At 40.9% G+C, this 22,608-nt stretch overlaps 1 protein-coding gene across 1 annotated transcript in view; it reads left to right on the top strand.

Annotated features, from left to right (window-relative positions):
* C7 (complement C7) overlaps nucleotides 1-22,269 on the top strand; it is a 58,808-nt gene extending 36,539 nt beyond the window's left edge. The window contains exons 13-18 of the mRNA XM_068990480.1: nucleotides 258-345; nucleotides 5,569-5,701; nucleotides 9,707-9,898; nucleotides 15,604-15,694; nucleotides 18,942-19,126; nucleotides 21,086-22,269. Coding sequence (XP_068846581.1) covers nucleotides 258-345; nucleotides 5,569-5,701; nucleotides 9,707-9,898; nucleotides 15,604-15,694; nucleotides 18,942-19,126; nucleotides 21,086-21,267 — 871 coding nt within the window. The 3' untranslated portion in view covers nucleotides 21,268-22,269. The remainder of the gene's footprint in view (nucleotides 1-257; nucleotides 346-5,568; nucleotides 5,702-9,706; nucleotides 9,899-15,603; nucleotides 15,695-18,941; nucleotides 19,127-21,085) is intronic.
* The last annotated feature ends 339 nt before the right edge of the window (nucleotides 22,270-22,608 follow it).

Here is a 22,608-nt window from a genome sequence, read left to right as displayed (position 1 = left end):
TCCAATCACTTTTCTTTCTTTCTTTCTTTTTTCTTTATGCTTATTTTCTGCACTACTGACCTGGTTGTTATCTTTTGGAAGCTCAAGTTTGTGTTTGTGTCATGGATGTGATCAGATGTTTGGTTCTGAGAATGACAAAAACATCACATCACATGGTGGAGTCCCTTCAGATGCAAATGAAACATTCACTGTAGTGTAAAATATTAACAGTAGAAAATCCATCACATTAATTATGTTTTATTTCCTTTTCCTTTCAGATTGCTCGAACCACATTGTTTTCCCTTGTCTTTGGTTCCAACAAAATTCTGCTCATCACCTCCTGCCTTGAAAGACGGATTTGTTCAAGTTGGTTATGAAAGAGATTTTTTTTCTTTACATATCCTCTTTGCTCTAAGTTCTAGCTCTCTACTGATGTTCATAATCTATTTCCTCCTCCTGTGATGAAGCAGTGCTAAAAAACGTTTTATGTGTGCATTTTAGTTTTTAATCAGCAAGGGCTTTAGTTTGTGACTTTTCTTCTTTGGCCCAAGGTGATCAGAATTCTGCAGAAGGCAGTGTATCTCCTATGGTAAGGGAAATCGATATCACCGCCCAATGAATTAGAAATGTAATCATGCCAGAGGGCTGCTAAACATTTCCATTCTGAACATGAAAGTCGGAATCTATAAGCAAGGTTTTCAATATAGAGAACTGTCCATATTTTTTCCATTGAAAGGAGTCGTTTAAAGTTTTTCATAACTACCAGGGCTGGGGTGAAGCATTCTGTTTATTCCAGGAGCCAGTGAGACATTTAGCGAGTGTCTGGTGAGATATGGGTCATTGTACTTTGAGCAATTTTCTTGCTCAGGAAGCAACACGAGTCATCTGCCACTGTCATTTGGGAGAACTTTCTTGCCTTTGGGACCGTATTAATTCGTGCTCTTCTCACTCCTTGATATGATGAAACTTTGGCTCCAAACCCCAGTAAGTGTCTCTTTGTGCTCACATAGGAGTTACTGTTCATCAGGATGTTCTCAATGCCACCAGCAGTGCTTGCTCCATGACAGTTTCTGTCTCTCAAATGCCAGGCCCTTGAACATATACTCGCTGAGTGTCGGCTGAAATGTCCCCGGATGTAGGTACTATTCAGAGGTGTGTGTGCTGTCTTTAGCTGCAGTGCATGTGGTGACCTGTAAAGGACTGGAGGTTCTAAACACTCCTGCGGACTGGCTACCTCACAGGCACCCAGGGAACTGAACAATGGATTATTACTTGACCTTTCTTCTTTTTCCAAGCCCCCCCCTCATTTTGTAAGTTTAGGGTAGAGCCTGAGAATCTTTTTCCTTTGTTTTAAAATTGCTGCTAGTGATTCTGACAGAGATGGCTAGGTTTAGACACTGTTGAGTTAGACTTTCTCATATAGAGGTCCCTTCTGCAGGAAAAAGGCTTAGGGACTAGAATCAAAGCAGATTAAATATCTTTCCCTATCTTCTGCAAATCTCAACGCCAATCTGGGTGCTGTGTTTCCTACCAACTCCCATAATGGAGGCAGAATGGATCAGGATGAGTAGGACTTTGAGAAGCAGGCTCCATAGAATTTTGTTCTAATGCCAACAGCACAGCTGTTCCAGCTGCAAGTCCTCTCCCAGGCCGATTTTCTTCACCATCTCCTTGAGTAGCAAAGAACTAAAAGGATAAAGAAAGGCACCAATAGAGAAACCAAATAAGCATGACGACTCTCTCAAGGCTCAGAGTTAAGATTCTTCCTTGCTTCACCATGAAATCTCACCTCTTGGCATTATAGGCTAATGACATGTCCTCAAATCTGACTCAGCTCCAGCAACACTTCCCCTACATGATGGGGCAGGGGAGGGTGGTGGGCGAAGAGCAACATTATGCTTCTCTTAAAAGTCATCAGTGGGAAACTCAGACTTCCATGAACATGTTGATAAGATGTAAACGTTTCTCCCCATTCCTAATGGCTTTTGTTGGGTGTGATTGCCTGTGGACAGCCCATAACACCTCACTAGGAAGAGCTGACTGACAAAGACATTTCTAAAATCTGATAACAGACTTTCCTGGAAGTAAAAGAGGAGTTACTTGGGAAGTATCCACTAAAATAATTTTGATAAAATGTTTAGTACAGTGCTTCATTTGGGGAGCCGTCAATATATTACAGTACAGTGGCATTAATATCTTTATGTCAATTAATGATGGTATCAGTCAGTTCAGTCAGTACAGTCGCTCAGTTGTGTCCGACTCTTTGCGACCCCATGAATCGCAGCACGCCAGGCCTCCCTGTCCATCACCAACTCCCGGAGTTCACTCAGACTCATGTCCATTGAGTCAGTGATGCCATCCAGCCATCTCATCCTCTGTCGTCCACTTCTCCTCCTGCCCCCAATCCCTCCCAGCATCAGAGTCTTTTCCAATGAGTCAACTCTTCACATGAGGTGGCCAAAGTACTACTGCAGTTTCAGCTTTAGCATCATTCCTTCTAAAGAAATCCCAGGGCTGATCTCCTTTAGAATGGACTGGTTGGATCTCCTTGCAGTCCAAGGGACTCTCAAGACTCTTCTCCAACACCACAGTTCAAAAGGTTCAATTCTTCGGCACTCAGCCTTCTTCACAGTCCAACTCTCACATCCATACATGACCACAGGAAAAACCATAGCCTTGACTAGACAGACCTTTGTTGGCAAAGTAATGTCTCTGCTTTTCAACATGCTATCTAGGTTGGTCATAACTTTTCTTCCAAGGAATAAGTGTCTCTTAATTTCATGGCTGCAGTCACCATCTGCAGTGATTTTGGAGCCCCCCAAAATAAAGTCTAACACTATTTCCACTGTTTCCCCATCTATTTCCCATGAAGTGATGGGACCAGATGCCATGATCTTTGTTTTCTGAATGTTGAGCTTTAAGCCAACTTTTTCACTCTCCACTTTCACTTTCATCATGAAGCTTTTTAGTTCTTCTTCACTTTCTGCCATAAGGGTGGTGTCATCTGTGTATCTGAGGTTATTGATATTTCTCCTGGCAATCTTGATTCCAGCTTGTGTTTCTTCCAGCCCAGCGTTTCTCATGATGTCCTCTGCATATAAGTTAAATAAGCAGGGTGACAATATACAGCCTTGATGTACTCCTTTTCCTATTTGGAACCAGTCTGTTGTTCCATGTCCAGTTCTAACTGTTGCTTCCTGACCTGCATATAGGTTTCTCAAGAGGTAGGTCAGGTGGTTTGGTATTTCCGTCTCTTTCAGAATTTTCCACAGTTTCTTGTGATCCACACAGTCAAAGGCTTTGGCACAGTCAATAAAGCAGAAATAGATGTTTTTCTGGAACTCTCTTGCTTTTTCGATGATCCAGTGGATGTTGACAATTTGATCTCTGCTTCCTCTGCCTTTTTTAAAACCAGCTTGAACATCAGGAAGTTCACGGTTCACGTATTGCTGAAGCCTGGCTTGGAGAATTTTGAGCATTACTTTACTAGCGTGTGAAGTGAGTGCAAATGTGCAGTAGTTTGAGCATTCTTTGGCATTGCCTTTCTTTGGGATTGGAATGAAAACTGACCTTTTCCAGTTCTGTGGCCACTGCTGAGTTTTCCAAATTTGCTGTCATATTGAGTGCAGCACTTTCACAGCATCATCTTTCAGGATTTGAAATAGCTCAACTGAAATTCCATCACCTCCACTAGCTTTGCTCGTAGTGATGCTTCCTAAGGCCCACTTGACTTCATATTCCAGGATGTCTGGCTCTAGGTGAGTGATCATATCATCGTGATTATCTTGGTCTTGAAGATCTTTTTTGTACAGTTCTTCTGTGTATTCTTGCCACCTCTTCTTAATATCTTCTGTTTCTGTTAGGTCCATACCATTTCTGTCCTTAATCGAGCCCATCTTTGCATGAAATGTTTGCATGAAATTAGAGATGATGGTATCTCGAGTTTTCTTGAAGAGATCTCTAGTCTTTCCCATTCTGTTGTTTTCCTCTATTTCTTTGTATTGATCATTGAGGAAGGCTTTCTTATCTCTTCTTGCTATTCTTTGGAACCCTGCATTCAGATGCTTATATCTTTCCTTTTCTCCTTTGCTTTTCACTTCTCTTCCTTTCACAGCTATTTGTAAGGCCTCCCCAGACAGCCATTTTGCTTTTTTGCATTTCTTTTCCATGGGGATGGTCTTGATCCCTGCCTCCAGTACAATGTCACGAACCTCAGTCCATAGTTCATCAGGCACTCTATCAGATCTAGTCCCTTAAATCTATTTCTCACTTTCACTATATAATCATAAGGGATTTGATTTAGGTCATACCTGAATGGTCCAGTGGTTTTCCCCACTTTCTTCAATTTTAGTGTGAATTTGGCAATAAAGAGTTCATGATCTGAGCCACAGTCAGCTCCTGGTCTTGTTTTTGTTGACTGTATAGAGCTTCTCCATCTTTGGCTGCAAAGAATATAATCAATCTGATATTGGTGTTGATCATCTGGTGATGTCCATGTGTAGAATCTTCTCTTGTGTTGTTGGAAGAGGGTGTTTGCTATGACCAGTGCATTTTCTTGGCAAAACTCTTATTAGTCTTTGCCTTGCTTCATCCTGTATTCCAAGGCCAAATGTGCCTGTTACTCCAGGTGTTTCTTGACTTCCTACTTTTGCATTCCAGTCTCCTATAATGAAAAGGACATCTTTTTTGGGTGTTAGTTCTAAAAGGTCTTGTAGGTCTTCATAGAACCGTTCAACTTCAGCTTCTTCAGTGTTACTGCTTGGGACATAGACTTGGATTACTGTGATATTGAATGGTTTGTTTTGGAAACAAACATCATTCTGTCGTTTTTGAGATTGCATCCAAGTACTGCATTTCAGACTCTTTTGTTGACCGTGATGGCTACTCCATTTCTTCTAAGGGATTCCTGCCTGCAGTAGTAGATATAATGGTCATCTGAGTTAAATTCACCCATTCCAGTCCATTTTAGTTTGCTGATTCCTAGAATGTTGACGTTCACTCTTGCCATCTCCTGTTTGACCACTTCCAATTTGCCTTGATTCATGGACCTCACATTCTAGGTTCCTATGCAATATTGCTCTTTACAGCATCGGACCTTGCTTGTATCACCAGTCACATCCACAACTGGTTATTGTTTTTGCTTTGGCTCCATCCTTTCATTCTTTGTGGAGTTATTTCTCTACTTATCTCCAGTAGCATATTGGGCACCTACCGACCTGGGGAGTTCCTCTTTCAGTATCCTATCATTTTGCCTTTTCATACTGTTCATGGGGTTCTCAAGGCAAGAATACTGAAGTGGTTTGCCATTCCCTTCTCCAGTGGACCACATTCTGTCAGACCTTTCCACCATTACCCGCCCATCTTGAGTGGCCCCATGGGCATGGCTTAATGATGATGGTATCAGTGTTGTTAATTAGGACTGTACAGGAAAAAATGATTTTATGGACAGTTTTCAAAGTGAGCTATTTGAATGTAGGTTGCCTAATGGTTACAGAAGTCATGGTTTATAGGCTGAATATATCTAAAGAAACAATATATTAATGCAAAAGAGATGTATTCTTTCTCTCTCCCTCTTTTATTTCTATTTAGGATGAAGGTGCCACATTTCCTGTTGGGAAAAACATAATGTATACTTGCAATGAAGGATACTCTCTGGTTGGAGACCCTGTTGCCAGATGTGGAGAAGATTTGCAATGGCTTGTTGGGAAAATGCATTGTCAGAGTGAGTGGCCTTGGTTGCGGTATTTCACTTAAGAGGAGTGGAAGGGAATAAATCAGAAATAATAGCTACTCATCATATGCTCCTGTCTTGATCTCTCTCTCTCTCTCTTTTTTTTTTTTCCTGAAAGGCTCATATGATCCCAATCAGGTTTCAGGAGTACCTTGAAAAAATCCTCAGCTTTCTGTAGTTGCTAGTGGTCCTATTAGATGAGGCACATTTTACTACATTTTTATTCCCTTTTTTTAAAAAACTCTTTTTTTGTTTGTTCCACATGGCATGTGGGATCTAATCCAGTATCCCTTGCATTGGCAGCATGTGACTACTGGAATTTTAACTACTGGACCACCAGGGAAATCCTAATTGCAATTTTAAAGTTTCTGGGGTAAATCAGAATAGGTCAGGGAGCTCAGTTCTAGCCAGTTCTCAGTTCTAGTCAAGACATTCTTCAGAGTTCAGTTAGCAGGGATGTACTACAGTCTACTTCCTCAGATGCTTTGGATCCTAGTCTGTTTAGATGTAGCATCTGAGTAAGTGCTTCTGGATGTCGTATCCCCCTAACACTGTTCTCGGGTTTCCATCTCAGCTGTACTACAACATAAGATTCTGCACAGATGGATAGACAGCACGACTGTGATGTATTTTTCCTATATTGATTCTTCTGTGCTGTGTGAGGAAAGTCTGAGTGCACGCACATACATTTTACTCTCTTGGGTACATACCTATTAGTGAAATATCTGAGCTGTCAGGTGCATGCACGTTTAGATTTGGTATGCTACCAGTTTTGGTGAAGAATCCACTTGCAGGGCAGGAGACTGCTTGCAATGCAGGCATTGTGAATTCAATCCCTGGGTCGGAAAGATCCCCTGGAGAGGGAAACGGCAACCCACTCCAGTATTCTTGCCTGGGAAATCCCGTGGATACAGGGCGGACTACAGTCCATGGGGTTGCAAGAGTTGGACATTACTTAGGGACTAAGCCACCACACCAGTTTTCTAAGTGGTTGTACCAATTTACATATTGGACAGAATCCAAGAAGTCAAGATTGCTCTGTATCCTCACCTACACTTGATAAAATCTATCTTAAAAAATGTTTTTTTAGCTATAGTGGTGAATGTGTAGCAGTATCTTGTTTTTTAATTTGTGTTTTAAAATTTGTATTTCTTCTGATGACTAATGTTGTTAAGCCTGTTTTCATGTGTTTATTGCCATTTGGATCCTTTTTTTATGATGAAACGGCTGTCTAATCTTTTGGGCATTTTTTTCTGGCGGTTTGTTAGTCTTTGTCTTAATGACTTGGAAATTCTCCTGTTTTCTTCGTCTCTGTCTCTTTGTCTCTCCACCCTTGAGTCTTTCAGAAGAAACAGGATATTCAATACTACTGAATAGAATGTATTAATAAATATCCCCTAGCTAGGAGTAATAAAGCTAAAAGTCGATTCTTTGAAAAGATTACTTTGCTTTAAGAACTTCTTTTTCTTTATTGTGTATCTACTGGTGAGGAATTGTCCCACTCGTTGTTCATCTGAAACATTCTTGTTTTAACTTTACTTTTGAAGGATATTTTTACTGGGTAAGGAATTATTGTCTTTAAACCCTTTAAAGTTTTTTTACATTGCCTTCTGACTTCACTATTTTCTAGTGAGAAGTCAACTTTTAGGTTTATTATTTCTCCTTTGGAAATCATATACTATTTTGGTCTAGATGTTTCTAAGAATTTTTTTTTTTTTAGAAGCAACTCTACTCTGATGTGCCTAAGTGTGATTTTCTTTGTCCTGGTTGATCTTCAAAGCAGTTTTTAACCTATCCTTTAATGTTTTTTGTCAATTTTAGAAAATTATTCACCTTTTTCCTTAAATATTGCTGTTTAATTCTTGCCCATCTCTGCTCATGAGACATAGATGAGACATTTTTTACAATGTATACACATATACATACGTGTATATATATGTGTGTGTGTGTGCTACATTTATTTCTTTTTTTGCTTATTTTGGGATCTTAGTTACTTGAAAGTGAAAATGTTAGTCACTCAGGTGTGTCTGACTCTTTGCGACCCCATGGACTGTAGCCCGCCAGGCTCCTCTGTCCATGGGATTTTCCAGGCAAGAATATTGGAGTGGGTTGCCATTCCCTTCTCCAGGGGTTCTTCCTGACCCATGGATCAAACCTGGATCTCCCGCATTGCAGGCAGATTCTTTACCATCTGAAACACCAGGGAAGCTGAAGCCCCTTAGTTCCCTGACCAGGGATCAAATCCAGGCCCACGGCAATGAAAGCACTGAGTCTCAACCACTGGTCCATGAGGGAATGCCCTGTATTTCTTTGCTTTACATCAATTTTTCTCTTTCTGTTTCATTCTAAGTATGTTCTGTTGATCTATATTCTAGTTTATTAATTCTTGGTATTCTTGTTATAATCTGCTTTCAAGAACTCTACTGAATTCTTAATTTCATTTTCCAATTCCAGATAAACCATTTGTCCACTTTTCTATGCTTTCTAATTCTCTGTTGAAACTCTCCCTCTTCTAATTTAATTTTTTCCAACATACTAATCATAGTGATTTCATGGTTCGTGTCTGTTAGCCCCATCATCTGGATCTGCTGTAGATCTGTTTCTATTGTATTTTTGAATATTAGATTAGTTTTGATTGAATGCCAGACTTTATTTATAAAAAAATAAATAATTTGAGACTTTGCATGATGTTATTCTTTTCTAGAAAAAAATTAGGTTTGTTTCTGGCAAGAACAAGGCTGATTTATGTCCAGTTTACCTTTGTCCTAGGTTATAACCATTAAGAGATCATAAGGGAAAGTATTGGATTTCTACTGAGGCTCCTCTTTTGTAACAGGACTGGACTTTAATTTTTGATCTCCTAGCCCTGTGAGACTGCTAAAAACTCTCTGTAGCTATTCAGCTTCTGAGCTGCAGCTTTCTCCTTAGTTTAGCAGCCCTTCAGCATGTTAAAAGAAATTTTTTTTTTCAAATTTACAAATAGCCTCAAGGACAAAAGCATTATCAAATGTTGTAATCACTGCTTTAGACTTTCCTTTTTCTAGAGTCTTATACCTTGGGATTTCCACTGCTCTGATTGTTCTCTGATGCTCTCAGAAATAGTTTTTCTTATAACTTTTACAGCCTTCCTATATGTCCTAGTGGGAGCATTAATGTGAAACTGGCAAATATATCATGGCCAGAAATAAACAGTTCTGATGCTAGATTATTAGTTATTTGAAGGCGGAGTACGTGACCAATATTTTGTGTCCGTAGCAGCATTCAACATACTTGGCCAAATGTAGGCCCTCAATAAATGCTGATTTTGAATGAATGAATGGATTTTCTGATAAAAATGGTGCAGAAATAGAGCAGGACTTTGAGGGATATTGTTCAAAATCCCACTAGAAAGATTTTTTTTTAAGTCATGAATTCTGACTTGCTTTCTACCATTATGCATGTTTTTCATTTTTTTTTTTTTTAAGTAGAGATATGAACTAATGACTGTAATGAAATAAAGAAAGATAGACTGGGAAACCAAGAAAGATTTAACACTTTTATGGTTGCAAGGTTAAAGGTGGTTCTTTAAAAATTTCAGATAGCAAAATATCTAATTGGATATATGCAATGATATGCAAATGAATACAGCTCTTGGGAAAATTTTGGTGAGACTTCACCAGATGAGAGAGAGAAGTGGCAGCTGTGAAAAGTCTGGTTTTGATAGCAGGCTAGACTCGGGGACCTGATAATGCTTATTCATTTCAAGTTGTCATATGACTTTGAGGGCAGAGGTGAGAGGGTGGGAACTGTTCTGGTTTTCAGTCGTTTGCATCACTACATGACAGGCGCGGTGGGACATGTCTTTCAGGGCCTCCTAAGAGTGAACTCAGCTTTTCTACCTTGTCCTCTAATTTGAAAAAGCAGAGCAAGTGTATCAGCACCATTCAGGGCTGTCATTTAAAAAAAGATGGTCTAGGAAAGCAAGGAACCTTGTATTCTGCTCTCTTTTCTCTTTAGAAATTGCCTGCGTTCTGCCTGCACTGATGGATGGCATACAGAGTCATCCCCACAAACCTTTCTACACCATTGGCGAGAAGGTGACCATTTCCTGTTCAGGCAGCAGATCCTTAGAAGGTCCCTCGACATTTCTCTGTAGTTCCAGCCTTAAGTGGAGCCCTGAGGTAAAGAATGTCCAGTGTGTGCAGAAAGGTGAGTGGCTCCTGGGTCTGTCCAAGGACACACGGACTCAGGGAGTGAGAGTCCCTGTGGCCGTTCTGAACTGCTGTAATGGAATCACTCCCTCCATCCAGACCCCACTATGAGAAGGAGGTCTAGACTGGGTAACTAGACTTTTTTGCACATAACACATAGACTCACAGAATTCAAGGGAAGGCAAGAATAGGTGATTCTCAAATTTTAACTTAAATCCTTCATATCCAAGATTAGCTTTATATTTTTAGAATACCAAGAAAACAAAGAATTTCTAAAAGCTGATTTCTGGCTTCCTCCTTTTTAAAAATGTACTTTTCCCGTGGTGGATTCATGTCAATGTATGGCAAAACCAATACAGTATTGTAAATTAAAATAAAGTAAAAAAATAAAAAATAAAAAAAAATAAAAATGTACTTTTATGAAATACAGAGTTGAGATCACAATTTATATAAAATTCTGCCTATTTCATTTTGGGGTTTATTAGTATTTATTAGTTTATTAGTGTTATTGAAATTGAATATTTAAAAGCATTTACATTTAAGCCTACAAAGCAGAAGTTATGAAAGGAAAAGTATTGTGGTTTGTGAAATTATTCTTAATAGTAGAAATCCAAATATCCAGTATTTTGAACACATGGCAAATTTAAATTGCCTTTTAAAATGTTTTTAATTTTTATTGGAGAATGTTGATTTACAATGTTGTGTTAGTTTTAGGTGCACAACAAAGTGAATCAGTTATACACATACATGTATCCACTCTTTTTTAGATTCTTTGCCCATGTAGGCCTTTATAGAGTATTGAGTACAGTTTCTGTACTATACAGTAAGTCCTTATTAGTACCTATTTTATATATCGTAATGTGTATATGTCCATCCCAACCTGCCAATTTAACTCTTCCCCTCTTCCCTTCTGGTAACCATAAGTTTGTTTTCTACATCTGTGATTCCATTTCTGTTTTGTGAATAAGTCCACTTGTATAAAATGGTCCAAACTATTTCTGTTCAGAGATATTTAAGATTTGTTTTCAAAATAAACTCTTTTTTTTTTGTTTACATTTTTTAATAAATGGACTTCCCTGGTAGCTCAGCTGGTAAAGAATCTGCTTGCAATGTGGGTGACCTGGATTTGATCTCGGGGTTGGGAAAATCCCCTGGAGAAGGAAACGGCTACCCATTCCAGTATTCTGGCCTGGAGAATTCCATGGACTGTATAGTCCATGGGGTTGCAAAGAGTCGGACGTGACTGAGTGACTTTCACTTTAATAAATGGAAAATATTATGCTTGCAACAGTTAAAAACAAGGAAGAAGTCATACTTGCATTCTATTCTATATGATATTCTTATTTCTTGAGTATATGATTTAAAAATTTTTTTAACTGGAGGATAATTGCTTTACAATGCTATATTGGTTTTTGCCATACATGAGTATATGATTTTTATTTATTTTTTTTAATTTTAATTTTTACTTTATTTTACTTTACAGTACTGTATTGGTTTTGCCATACATTGACATGAATCCACCACGGGTGTACATGCGTTCCCAAACATGAACCCCCCTCCCACCTCCCTCCCCGTAACATCTCTCTGGGTCATCACCGTGCACCAGCCCCAAGCATGCTGTATCCTGCGTCGGACATAGACTGGCGATTCGATTCTTACATGATAGTATACATGTTACAATGCCATTCTCCAAAATCATCACACCCTCTCCCTCTCCCTCTGAGTCCAAAAGTCCGTTATACCCATCTGTGTCTTTTTTGCTGTCTTGCATACAGGGTCGTCATTGCCATCTTTCTAAATTCCATATATATGTGTTAGTATACTGTATTGGTGTTTTTCTTTCTGGCTTACTTCACTCTGTATAATCGGCTCCAGTTTCATCCATCTCATCAGAACTGATTCAAATATATTCTTTTTAATGGCTGAGTAATACTCCATTGTGTATATGTACCACAGCTTTCTTATCCATTCATCTGCTGATGGACATCTAGGTTGTTTCCATGTCCTGGCTATTATAAACAGTGCTGCGATGAACATTGGGGTACACGTGTCTCTTTCAATTCTGGTTTCCTTGGTGTGTATGCCCAGCAGTGGGATTACTGGGTCATATGGCAGTTCTATTCACAATTTTTTAAGGAATCTCCACACTGTTCTCCATAGTGGCTGTACTAGTTTGCATTCCCACCAACAGTGTAGGAGGGTTCCCTTTTCTCCACACCCTCTCCAGCATTTATTGCTTGCAGATTTTTGGATCGCAGACATTCTGACTGGTGTGAAGTGGTACCTCATCGTGGTTTTGATTTGCATTTCTCTGATCATGAGTGATGTTGAGCATCTTTTCATGTGTTTGTTAGCCATGCGTATGTCTTCTTTGGAGAAATGTCTATTTAGTTCTTTGGCCCATTTTTTGATTGGGTCGTTTATTTTTCTTGAATTGAGCTGCATAAGTTGCTTGTATATTTTTGAGATTAGTTGTTTGTCAGTTGCTTCATTTGCTATTATTTTCTCCCATTCAGAAGGCTGTCTTTTCACCTTGCTTATATTTTCCTTTGTTGTGCAGAAGCTTTTAATTTTAATTAGATCTCATTTGTTTATTTTTGCTTTTATTTCCAGTATTCTGGGAGGTGGATCATAGAGGATCCTGCTGTGATTTATGTCAGAGAGTATTTTGCTTATATTCTCCTCTAGGAGTTTTATAGTTTCTGGTCTTACATTTAGATCTTTAATCCATTTTGAGTTTATTTTTATGATTTTTAATTCGATGTTGAAGTGTCTTCTATGGCAAAGATGAAATAGTTAATTCCATAAGTAATAATAATATTCCCTGGTGACTCAGATGATAAAGAATCCGCCTGGCAATGCAGGAGTCTCTGTTCAGTCCCTGGATCAGGAAAATCCCCTGGAGAAGGGAATGACAACTCACTCCAGTCTTCTTGCTTGGAGAATCCCATGGACAGAAGAGCCTGGTGGGCTACAGTCCATGGGGTTGCAAAGAGTCGGACATGACTGAGCAACTTTCACTTTGAAGTTTGTCACTTTATATTTTATAAACCCAAAAATGAAATAGGCAGAATTTTATATAAATTGTGATCTCAACTCTGTATTTCATAAAAGTACATTTTTAAAAAGTCAGGAGGAAGCCAGAAATCAGCTTTTAGAAATTCTTTGTTTTCTTGGTATCCTAAAAATATAAAACATATAGTGACAGTCACTTTGTAGCACAATTTGGTATGAATTTTCTCCCCCTCAGCAAATTCTATTAAGGCTCTAATTAAGGATGTTTTCCAAACCTCTGTATTGTTTGAAAGATGTGGATAACAATAATAACTACCCTTAAAATAAGCCTATAACAAACAAAAAAAAGGCCAGGTTTGTTAGCCTCCAGAGTTTTAAAATACCTGCTGTTTAGGTAGTCTTTTGTTTTTTTAATTGTAGTAAAATACACAGAACATTTATCATTTGAACCATTAAAAAATGTGCAATTCAGTAGCATTAAATACATTCCCATTATTGTTCAACCATCACTGTCATCCAACATTCCATCTTCCCAAACTGAAACTCTACCCATTAAACATTTGTCTCTCATTTATCTCCACCCCCAGCAGTATTTAGACTTGATGTGAGGATATTTGATTTTAAAATAGTGAAGGTACATTCTGTAGGTGGGCCCTAAGAGTGGGTTTACTTGGTTAATTAAGTTATGAAGATGACAAAGCCATGTTCTTTTCACATGCAAGTCTCTTGTCTAGGTAATTCCACAAGCGATTTTTTCACAAAGCAATTACGAGAACTTTTAGAAAATATGTAAAATCTAACATTCCATCCTTAAGAATGATTAGCAAAAAACTGCTAATAATAATGCAGAATTCATTTACACAGCTTAATCATTGAACTTTACCTTGGGTACATTTAGATCAGACTTTCTCAACCCCCACACTATTGGAATTTTGGAACCTGATAATTCTTTGCTGTGAGAGACTGTCCTATGTACTGTAACATGTTTGGCAGAATCCCTGGTCTCTGCTGTCTCATGGGGTGACAATTGAAAATGTCCTTTGACATTGCCCAGTGTCCCCTGGGGAGCAAAACTGTCCCTGGTTGAGAAGCATTGATCTAAATAATACCATTAAAGTATTTTATTTTGGAATCATTTATGATTTCAGAAAAGTTGCAGAAAAGTTACCCATCTTCCCATACTATTAACACCTCACATATCTTGACATAATCTAGTTGGTCAAAACCAAGGCATTAATATTAATTAGTACAACACTGTCAACTAAACAACAGACTCTTCATTCATCACGTTTTTCCACGGATGTCGTTTTCATGGTCTAGGATCTAATTCAGGATACTACATTGCATTTAAGATAATACCATCTTAAAGAAAAATGCTTAAAGAATAAATACTGGCTACAGGCAATGCTGGACACGACAGACACACTGCACCTTGGTACCGTTTTTACAAGTTTATGCCTTCCTTGTTCATGAGATTTTCCTGTCATGTCTAAAGCTCTTAAGTTTTCCAAAAGTAAGGAAGCATTCTACAGTTTGTGCATCCATAAAAACATGACCTTCAGACAAATGACCTTTATAGGTGTATCTAACAGGTAACTAGTTTCATGATGAAAAAGTATATGCTGCAGAATTCCATTGTAATGAAGCTGCCGGAAGCGGAAATGGCAAGGCAAGTGGAAATGGCAGAATGAACACTGCTCACCTTGTAGTCAGGCCTAGCTGCGGCCACGGCAAATGAAGCTCTTGCAAGTCGGACCAAGGTGTTTCCCTGACGAAACTGGAATGATAATTGGCTTTCTATCAGTTTGTAGAAAACATGAAGGAAAGGATTTTACCAATGTAAACACCTCCACACATTTACTCACTGTTGAGGGGAGACCACTTGGACATTTACATGTAAGAGATTATTATAGTCATCCTTGAGATACTGAGAGTTCTTCTTGTATAGGTCAGGGGTATGCTTTCTGTCTCGTGATAGGCACAGCAGGCAAAACGTACCCAAATAACCCATGGTTTTTAAACCCCAACTTCTTTTTTAAAATTTTTAATTGGAGGATAATTGCTCTACAATGTGTTGGTTTCTGCCATACAAAAATGTGTATCAGCCGTAAGCATGTATGTGTCCCCTCCCCCTGAACCTCCCTCCCACTCCCCACACCATCCCATACCTCTGGGTTGTTGCAGAGCACCCGGCTGAGCTCCCTGCATCAATCGTCAAATTCCCACTAGCTATCTCTTTTGCACGTGTAATGTTTACGTTTCAGTGCTACTCTCTTAATATGATATTTTAAACTCCACCTTTTTGACGAAAGGGAGCCTACACCATGGGACTTCAATTCAGACAAACATGGACTTAAATCCTGGCTTGGCCAATTTGTTAACTAGCATGAATTTCTGGACTTTTCTGACTCTTAGTTTCCTCATCTCTTAAATGGCTATTTATTAAGAATTAAATATCATATAAAAAGGGCAGGATCAAGAGTCAATGCTCAAGAAATGGTGGCTATTATGACCAAAGCCGTTATTTGTTGGGTCTGTGAAGCTGTACCTCTTATAAAATGCTTTAAAGCTTTATTAATTTATTGATTATAAGAATTTATTGCCTGGTTCAACAATTGAAACATTCCTTGTTTGCTACAAACAAGCTCTTCTCCTAATGGTCACATCTCCATTATTCTTCTCTTTTAGAAGCACCTTTGACACCGAAAGTGCCTAAATGTCAGCCCTGGGAGAAACTGCAGAATTCGAGATGTGTTTGTAAAATGCCCTATGAATGTGGGTAAGCTCTGTTTTCTTCTCTGTTTTATTTTCTTCAAAATAGATGGAATGATTTCTTAGATGCTAATCTCTGTTGGGTCAAAGGTGTTACTGACCAAGCACCAAGGCCCTTTGCATTTCAGGCCAGTCCATTTGCTGCCTGTTTTTGCCTGGATCACCGGGGCTGACCATTGGTGGTGTCAGGCAGTGTTCTAGTCTGGCTGGTGAGAAAGGCTGAAGGATTGCTTGAGGCTGCTTGTTTTCTGTATAAAATGGGACAAAATGACAAAACACGAGGATTTAGAGCTTGAGGAGATTAGGGCTGAAATTCCCTTGAGACATAAACTTTTTAAAAAAATCATTTAATTTATTTATTTTTGGCTGTGCTGGGTCTTCATTGCTGCAAGCGGAGGCTACTCTCTAGTTGCGGTGTACATGTTTCTCTTTGCCGTGGCTTCTCTTGTTGCAGAGCATGACCTTTAGGGCACACAGGCTCAGTAGTTTTGGCTCACAGGCTCTAGAGCACAAGCTCAGTAGTTGTGGTGCATGGGCTTAGTTATGCACAGCATGTGGGATCTTCCTGGATTGGAGATTGAACCTGTCTCTCTTGCATTGGCAGGCTGATTCTTTACACTGAGCTACCAGGGAAGCCCCAGAGACATAAACTCTTAAAGCAATACCAACAGAGAAAAAAGCAGCTGCTTTTCTAATTCTTGAAATATGTTTCTGGATATGCATTCCAAGAACAGCATCCCACTTGAAATCACTCTTTTGGAGAAATATAGCTGAAGTAATTACTACATGTTGGATACAGATGGCATGATTAAATTAGGACCAGAGGAAATTTATTGGTGGGACTATTTACAGAAATGTGGGTCGAGCAAAGAAAACTGCACATAACAGGGCAGTATTCCTGAACTGGTAGAAGCTGAACTGAACTGGTTTACATTTTTTTCCATGCCTAAGTCAGAAGTTGTGAGAGAGGAGCTTTTATGAAAATCTGTTGACAGAGGGTTAGTTGAGGAGGAGTTGAGTCTCTCATTTTAGGGGCTTCAGAGGCGCCTAGAAGTGAGCCAGGGGAATAAATACCCCAACTGTACTCTCTTTCCTCCCTCCTCCTCTGCCAGAACCCCACAATGATCAAACACGCCTGAAGCTAGAGGACAAGGAAGCCTATTGTTGTGGTCCATACGCTTCAGCTTCCCAGGCAGGGTGAAGAAGAGAGGAGGGTGAATCTGGAGAGGCAAATAGGAAACATCCAGTTCCTAGGGCTTACTGACCACCTCTAAGGTTAACAATCAAAACACAAATTTATTGGCCAGTTACTTGGCTTTCAGTTAGTATGGTCATCAAAACACATATCCAACTCCTTGAATACCTACATTGGGTAGTGATGACTAAGGGGTATCCTATAAGAAGTAACTTTTTGTGTGAAGGAGAATATATAGCTGAATAACATAAATGGAAATTGTAAAAAGAAAAGAAAGAAAGAAAGAAAGAAAAAGGAGAAAAAGGAGAAAAAGGAAACAAACACACAAAAAAGTTCAGCCCAGAATCTTCTGACTGTGCTGTTATTCTCTGTTAATCATTGTTTACCTTGATTCACCTTCATCTTCCTTTCAATTTCTTTGCTTCATTGAGCTTATCTGCAGCCTGTTGTTCATACACTTGGGAAGAGTTTTAATGTCTGATATGGGCTTCCCAGATGGCCCAAGTGGTAAAGAATCCACCTGCCAATGCAGGAGACTCAAGAGACATGGGTTTGATCCCTGGGTGGGGAAGATCCCCTGCAGTAGGAAATGGGAATCTGCTCAAGTATTCTTGCCTGGAAAATTCCATGGACAGATGAGCCTGTCCTCTGGGCTCCTCCATGGAGCCACAGTCCATGGGGTTGCAGAGTCAGACACAACTGAGTGACTGAATGTGCACTGATAACAAGGGAGGTGGCTTGTAAGGCTTTGCCATTTAAGCTGTTCTAAGTACTTCTATTTAAAGTTTAAACAAACAGATTAAAAAAAAGATACAAGGATTTGTTTCTGTTATGTATTTCTGTATTTCTTTGTCCAAACAAATTTAGCTCTTGGTTAGAGAAGAAAACATTAGAGCTAAATATATGTAAGTAAATATAGATTCTGTCTGTTATTCAAAAATGCCTTTTGTTGTCTAAGGTTTCACTACAGTAATGGCATCCTTACCCATCAGTATTCAGATAAGTGGTTGTTTTTGTTAGTGACATTTCAAATACTGGCACATTTTTAGCACCAATGCATAAGGGAAAAAAGTAACACATTTCACGGAAATATTTCTAAACTATTTTGTAAACATAGAGACTCTAAAAATAGCATTGAAAAATAGAGTTCATCTTCCCTTGAGAATTTAGTCATTGGCTGTGGATAATGCCATCAAGTGGATGTGAACTCTCAGGACTGCTGGGCTGGGAAGAGCTGCTTTCTTCTGCAGTTAGTAGTCCCACTTTTTCAAAATTTATTTATTTTCTAACTGAAGGATAATTGCTTTACAGAATTTAGTTGTCTTCTGTCAAACCTCAACATGAATCAGCCATAGGTGTCAGTTCAGTTCAGTTCAGTCAGTCAGTTGTGTCCGACCCTTTGCGACCCCATGAGCCACAGCACACCAGGCCTCCCTGTCCATCACCAACTCCTGGAGTCTACCCAAACCCATGTCCATCGAGTCAGTGATGCCATCCGGCCATCTCATCCTCTGTCGTCCCCTTCTCCTCCTGCCCCCAATCACATGGTCGCATTTGACTTCGGTCCCTCTGAGTGCGTGTGTGTGTGCTGTCGCTTCAGCCATGTCTGACTCTTTGCAACCCTATGGACTGCAGCCCTCCAGTTCCTCTGTCTATGGGATTCTCCAGGCAAGAATACTGGAGTGGGTTGCCATGCCCTTCTCCAGTGATCTTTGCTAATTTTCTGTCTCTTCCTTTGTCATCAATCTACCTGTTGCTAACAGACCATTGCCTTCTCTTTTAATTTGCTGTATCTGATCTGTTCTAAATGAAACTAGCTCGACACCAGATACCTAAGATTATAAAACTTGTGACCAAATAAAAAGCAAAATATATTCATTTTGAAGACTGGAGGGGATTGGGCCTTAGAAATGTGGGGGATTTGAATTTCTGTCCCCTCATTTGGCTGTGGGAGACAATATCTGAGACACTGAGCCCGGAGCCTCACTTTTCACTTTGCATTTTCAGCTTTGAGGAAAGAAAATTTTGTAAAGGAAGTAACTTAAAAATTTTGTTTCAGGTCCTCCTTGGATGTATGTGCTCGAGATGAGAGAAGCAAAAGGATACTGCCTCTGACCGTTTGCAAGATGCACGTTCTCCAGTGCCAGGGTAGAAATTACACTGTGGCTGGTAGGGAGAGCTGCATTCTGCCTGCCTCGGCTGAAAAAGCTTGCGGTGTGTGTCCACTATGGGAAAAATGTGATGGTAAGGGACATTTCATATTTGTGATTATAAAAATACTTCAGTAGTAGGAGTGAAGTTTTCAAAAATGTAGTTTGCTATTTTAGCAATGGATGACAGCACATCCCTAAGTATGTCAAAGACTCAGACTGGTCTGAGTGTGAAGCCTGCCATGAGGCTCAGAACCTGCTTACTCTGGAGCGAAATGCCTCCCTTGCCTGATCCTCCAAACTGGAGCAGGTAGCCATTCCCTTCTCCAGGGGATCTTCCCGACCCAGGGACCAAACCCCAGTCTCCTGCTATCCCCGCTATCCTCCCCTGCTGCCTTCCCTGGGGAGGGGAAGTGGTGGACGCAGAACCCTCGCTGGTGGTCTGAACTTGTTGGGTCACTCAGTCGTGTCTGACTCTTTGAGACTCCGTGGATGGTAGCCTGCCAGGTTCCTCTGTCCATGGAATTCTCCAGGCAAGAATGCTGGAGTGGGTTGCCATTTCCTTCTCCAGGGGATCTTCCTGACCCAGGGATCAAACCCAGGTTGACTGCATTGCAGGCGGATTTGTTACTGTCTGAGCCACCAGGGAAGCCCTGATGGCCTGAATGTCCTCCCAAATATCACATTTCACCTTCATGATTTTTGCTCTGTCCTTGTAGTATCTATATTATCTATTCATTAAAAAAGAAACAGCCTCACATAAAAATAACAATTTTTAAAAGAGGAAACTTTATAGCACATCTTTAATAGGAAATATCCCTTACCATAAATATTAAGTAACCATAAAAATGTCTTCTCAGGTGGCTCAGTGGTAAAGAATCTGCCTGCCAAGCAGGAGACAAGGGTTTGATCCCTGGGTTGGGGAGATCCCCTGGAAGAGGGCATGGCAACCCACTCCAGTATTCTTGCCTGGAGAATCCCATGGACAGAGGAGCCTGGTGGGCTATGGTCCATGGGGTTGCAGAGTCAAGACACGACCTATTAACTTAGCAACAACAAAGGGGCATGTTGGAAGCACCAGTGCCAGGCTGACACTTTCTGAAGGATGTGATGGAAAAGGAGATACTACTTGCTGGTCTCCTGTCCTGGTGTCCTGGTAGCACTTAACAGCACTACCACCAGGGGCCCCACCTCTAAGGGGGAGGAGCTGAGTTGCCCAAGCCAGGCCATGGTCCTCAGTTTTCCCATCTATAAATCTGGGAGCCTGATGGTGCTTTCTGGATCTGTAAGGTCTCTACCAGCTCCTCAGGGCCTCCTGCTCCTGGCTGGTACCCCCTGGGCATCTTTCCCCTCACCCCTGTCCCATTTGCAGCGGAAAAGGCGACACACACAACTCTATGGCCATGTCTGCGACACATTCGGTTTGGCAGTCATCACAGTCTGCTGGCTGACCTGGTTACCCTCCTTCGGGGGATGCCTGTTCCAGCATCACCCCTTCAGCGCCTACACGGCTTTCCTTCCCACTCGTTTCTGTTTGGTCTTTACGCGGTATGAGGCCTTTTGGGTTTCACGTCCTCTCTCTCAAAGCAAGTTAATTCTCCTTTTCTTTGTCTCCCTCTATGGCTTGCTGCCCGGCTCTTTGCTGAGGTCTCCGCCTTCGGTCTGGGCGTTGAGGGGTCACATCATGTTTGGGGCCCCCCTGGGCAGCACCTGAAGGAGTGAACGGCCCCATGGGCATCCAGTCGGCAGGAAGCCGGGCACCAGCCTCAGAACCTGCTTACTCTGGAGCAAAACGCCTCCCTTTACTGGCGCAGGTTGCCATTCCCTGCTCCAGGGGATCTTCCTGGCCCAGGGATTGAACCCGGGTCTCCTGCATAACAGGCAGATTATTTACCGTCTGTATTATTTAGCCCACAGTCGGCGCGGGGCAGTTAGTGGGTGACAGGAACACCGGTAGCTCTCCAGTCACCACTTGCATAACTTTGGATGGGATGCGCCTGGCCTCCCCCACCTCCACCAGGTGCCGTTAAGCCTCTCTCGCTTCTTTTTCCAGCCGAGGGCAGCGAATGTGTCTGCAGAGCCGCCTCGGAGTGCGAGGAAGCAGGATTTAGCGTCTGCGTCGAGGTGAACGGCAGGGAGCAGACGATGACGGAGTGCGAGGCCGGCGTCCTGAGATGCAGAGGACTGAGCCTCTCCGTCACCGGCATCCGGCCCTGCGCCGCCGAGGCCGCGTAGGTGCCGACGCCTGAGGGCCGGCTCGCCGTCCCTCAGGCGCTGTGGCTGAGCTAAAGCTCTGCACAGCCAGCCCTGTAGGCTTCCAAGCACGCAGGCCCATTCTTTCTCCTTCCCCTCCGTGTCCCCTTCCCCCAACTTGTACCCCTGCATAATCCCACAGCCCTTTGTCCTCCCAGACCCGAATTCAGATCTTTTTTCTCTTCTCTTTCTAAAAAATGTCAGTCTGAAGGGTATTGATGAACCTTTGCAAATGTTTTGTACTTCTCTGGACCTTGCCTTTTTTTTTTTTAAATCTGAAAATTAGAGGGTTAGACTAGAGAAATTTCAATGCTCTATGATTCTTTTAAGTATGATTGACTCCACTCATAAGCCAGAATACATTCTACAAATTGATTAGGAAAACAGAAAGATTAGAGAGGCTGTCTTCACTCAGTAAAACCGAATACGAAGGGGATCTGGAATGGAGGAAGACAGATACAATTATTCCATCCCAAATGGTAATCCCAGGCTTCACCCTGTTGACCCAGGCAGGACACCTGGAGATCCCTAATCTTATCAGAAGGTTAAATCACCCATCATCAAAGTGGAATCCGTTCTGTGATGGCTACCTTCTTGTCTGAGAGCAAATACAATTCAGGCTTCTCTCTGGAGCTTTTCTTTAGTATGTGCCAAATTCAAGACCTGTAATTTGCCTTCCTCTTCTTCTCTCTCTCTCTCTCTTTTTTTTTTTTTGGTAGGAAGCATCATTTATGTTTGAGCTTTTGAGTGATTGCATATTTGGGTGAAGAGTGTTCTTTAATATGGATACACACCTAGATTTTTCCGGGGACTCTACAGGTAGATCCGTTTGAAGCATTAGCTCTCTATTTATCCCCTATTCATCTTTCATCAAAACAAAATAGCAGCTGTATGAGGTTAAATGAGTGGGATTCAGTGGGATTTAAGCATGCATTTATACACAAATGATATCTGTATTTTCTGATACATTTTAATAAAGCTTTAGTTTAAATGACAGTGATTTAAAAACTCATTAAAGATACCATTCTTTGACATTAAAAAAATCTGTTATGTTTAATTTTAAAGAATCTTGCCATGAAGGATGGCTAATGTGCTCTTTTTTACATTTAAAGCATTTTTAATTGCTTTGTTGAGGTATGATTGACATGTAAAGAGCTGTACATGAGTTTGGGGATAAGTATACATCTGTGAGAAACTTCCCAGGTGGCGCTTGCCACCTGCCAATGCAGGAGACATAAGAGATGTGGGTTCGATCCCTGGGTCGGGAAGATCCCTGGGAGGAGGGCATGGCAACCCACTCCAGTATTCTTGCCTGGAGAATCC

The sequence above is a fragment of the Capricornis sumatraensis genome, chromosome 18, assembly GCF_032405125.1.
Source record: "Capricornis sumatraensis isolate serow.1 chromosome 18, serow.2, whole genome shotgun sequence".
In the NCBI taxonomy this organism is placed as follows: domain Eukaryota; kingdom Metazoa; phylum Chordata; class Mammalia; order Artiodactyla; family Bovidae; genus Capricornis; species Capricornis sumatraensis.
This window is presented reverse-complemented; position numbering and strand designations above follow the sequence as displayed.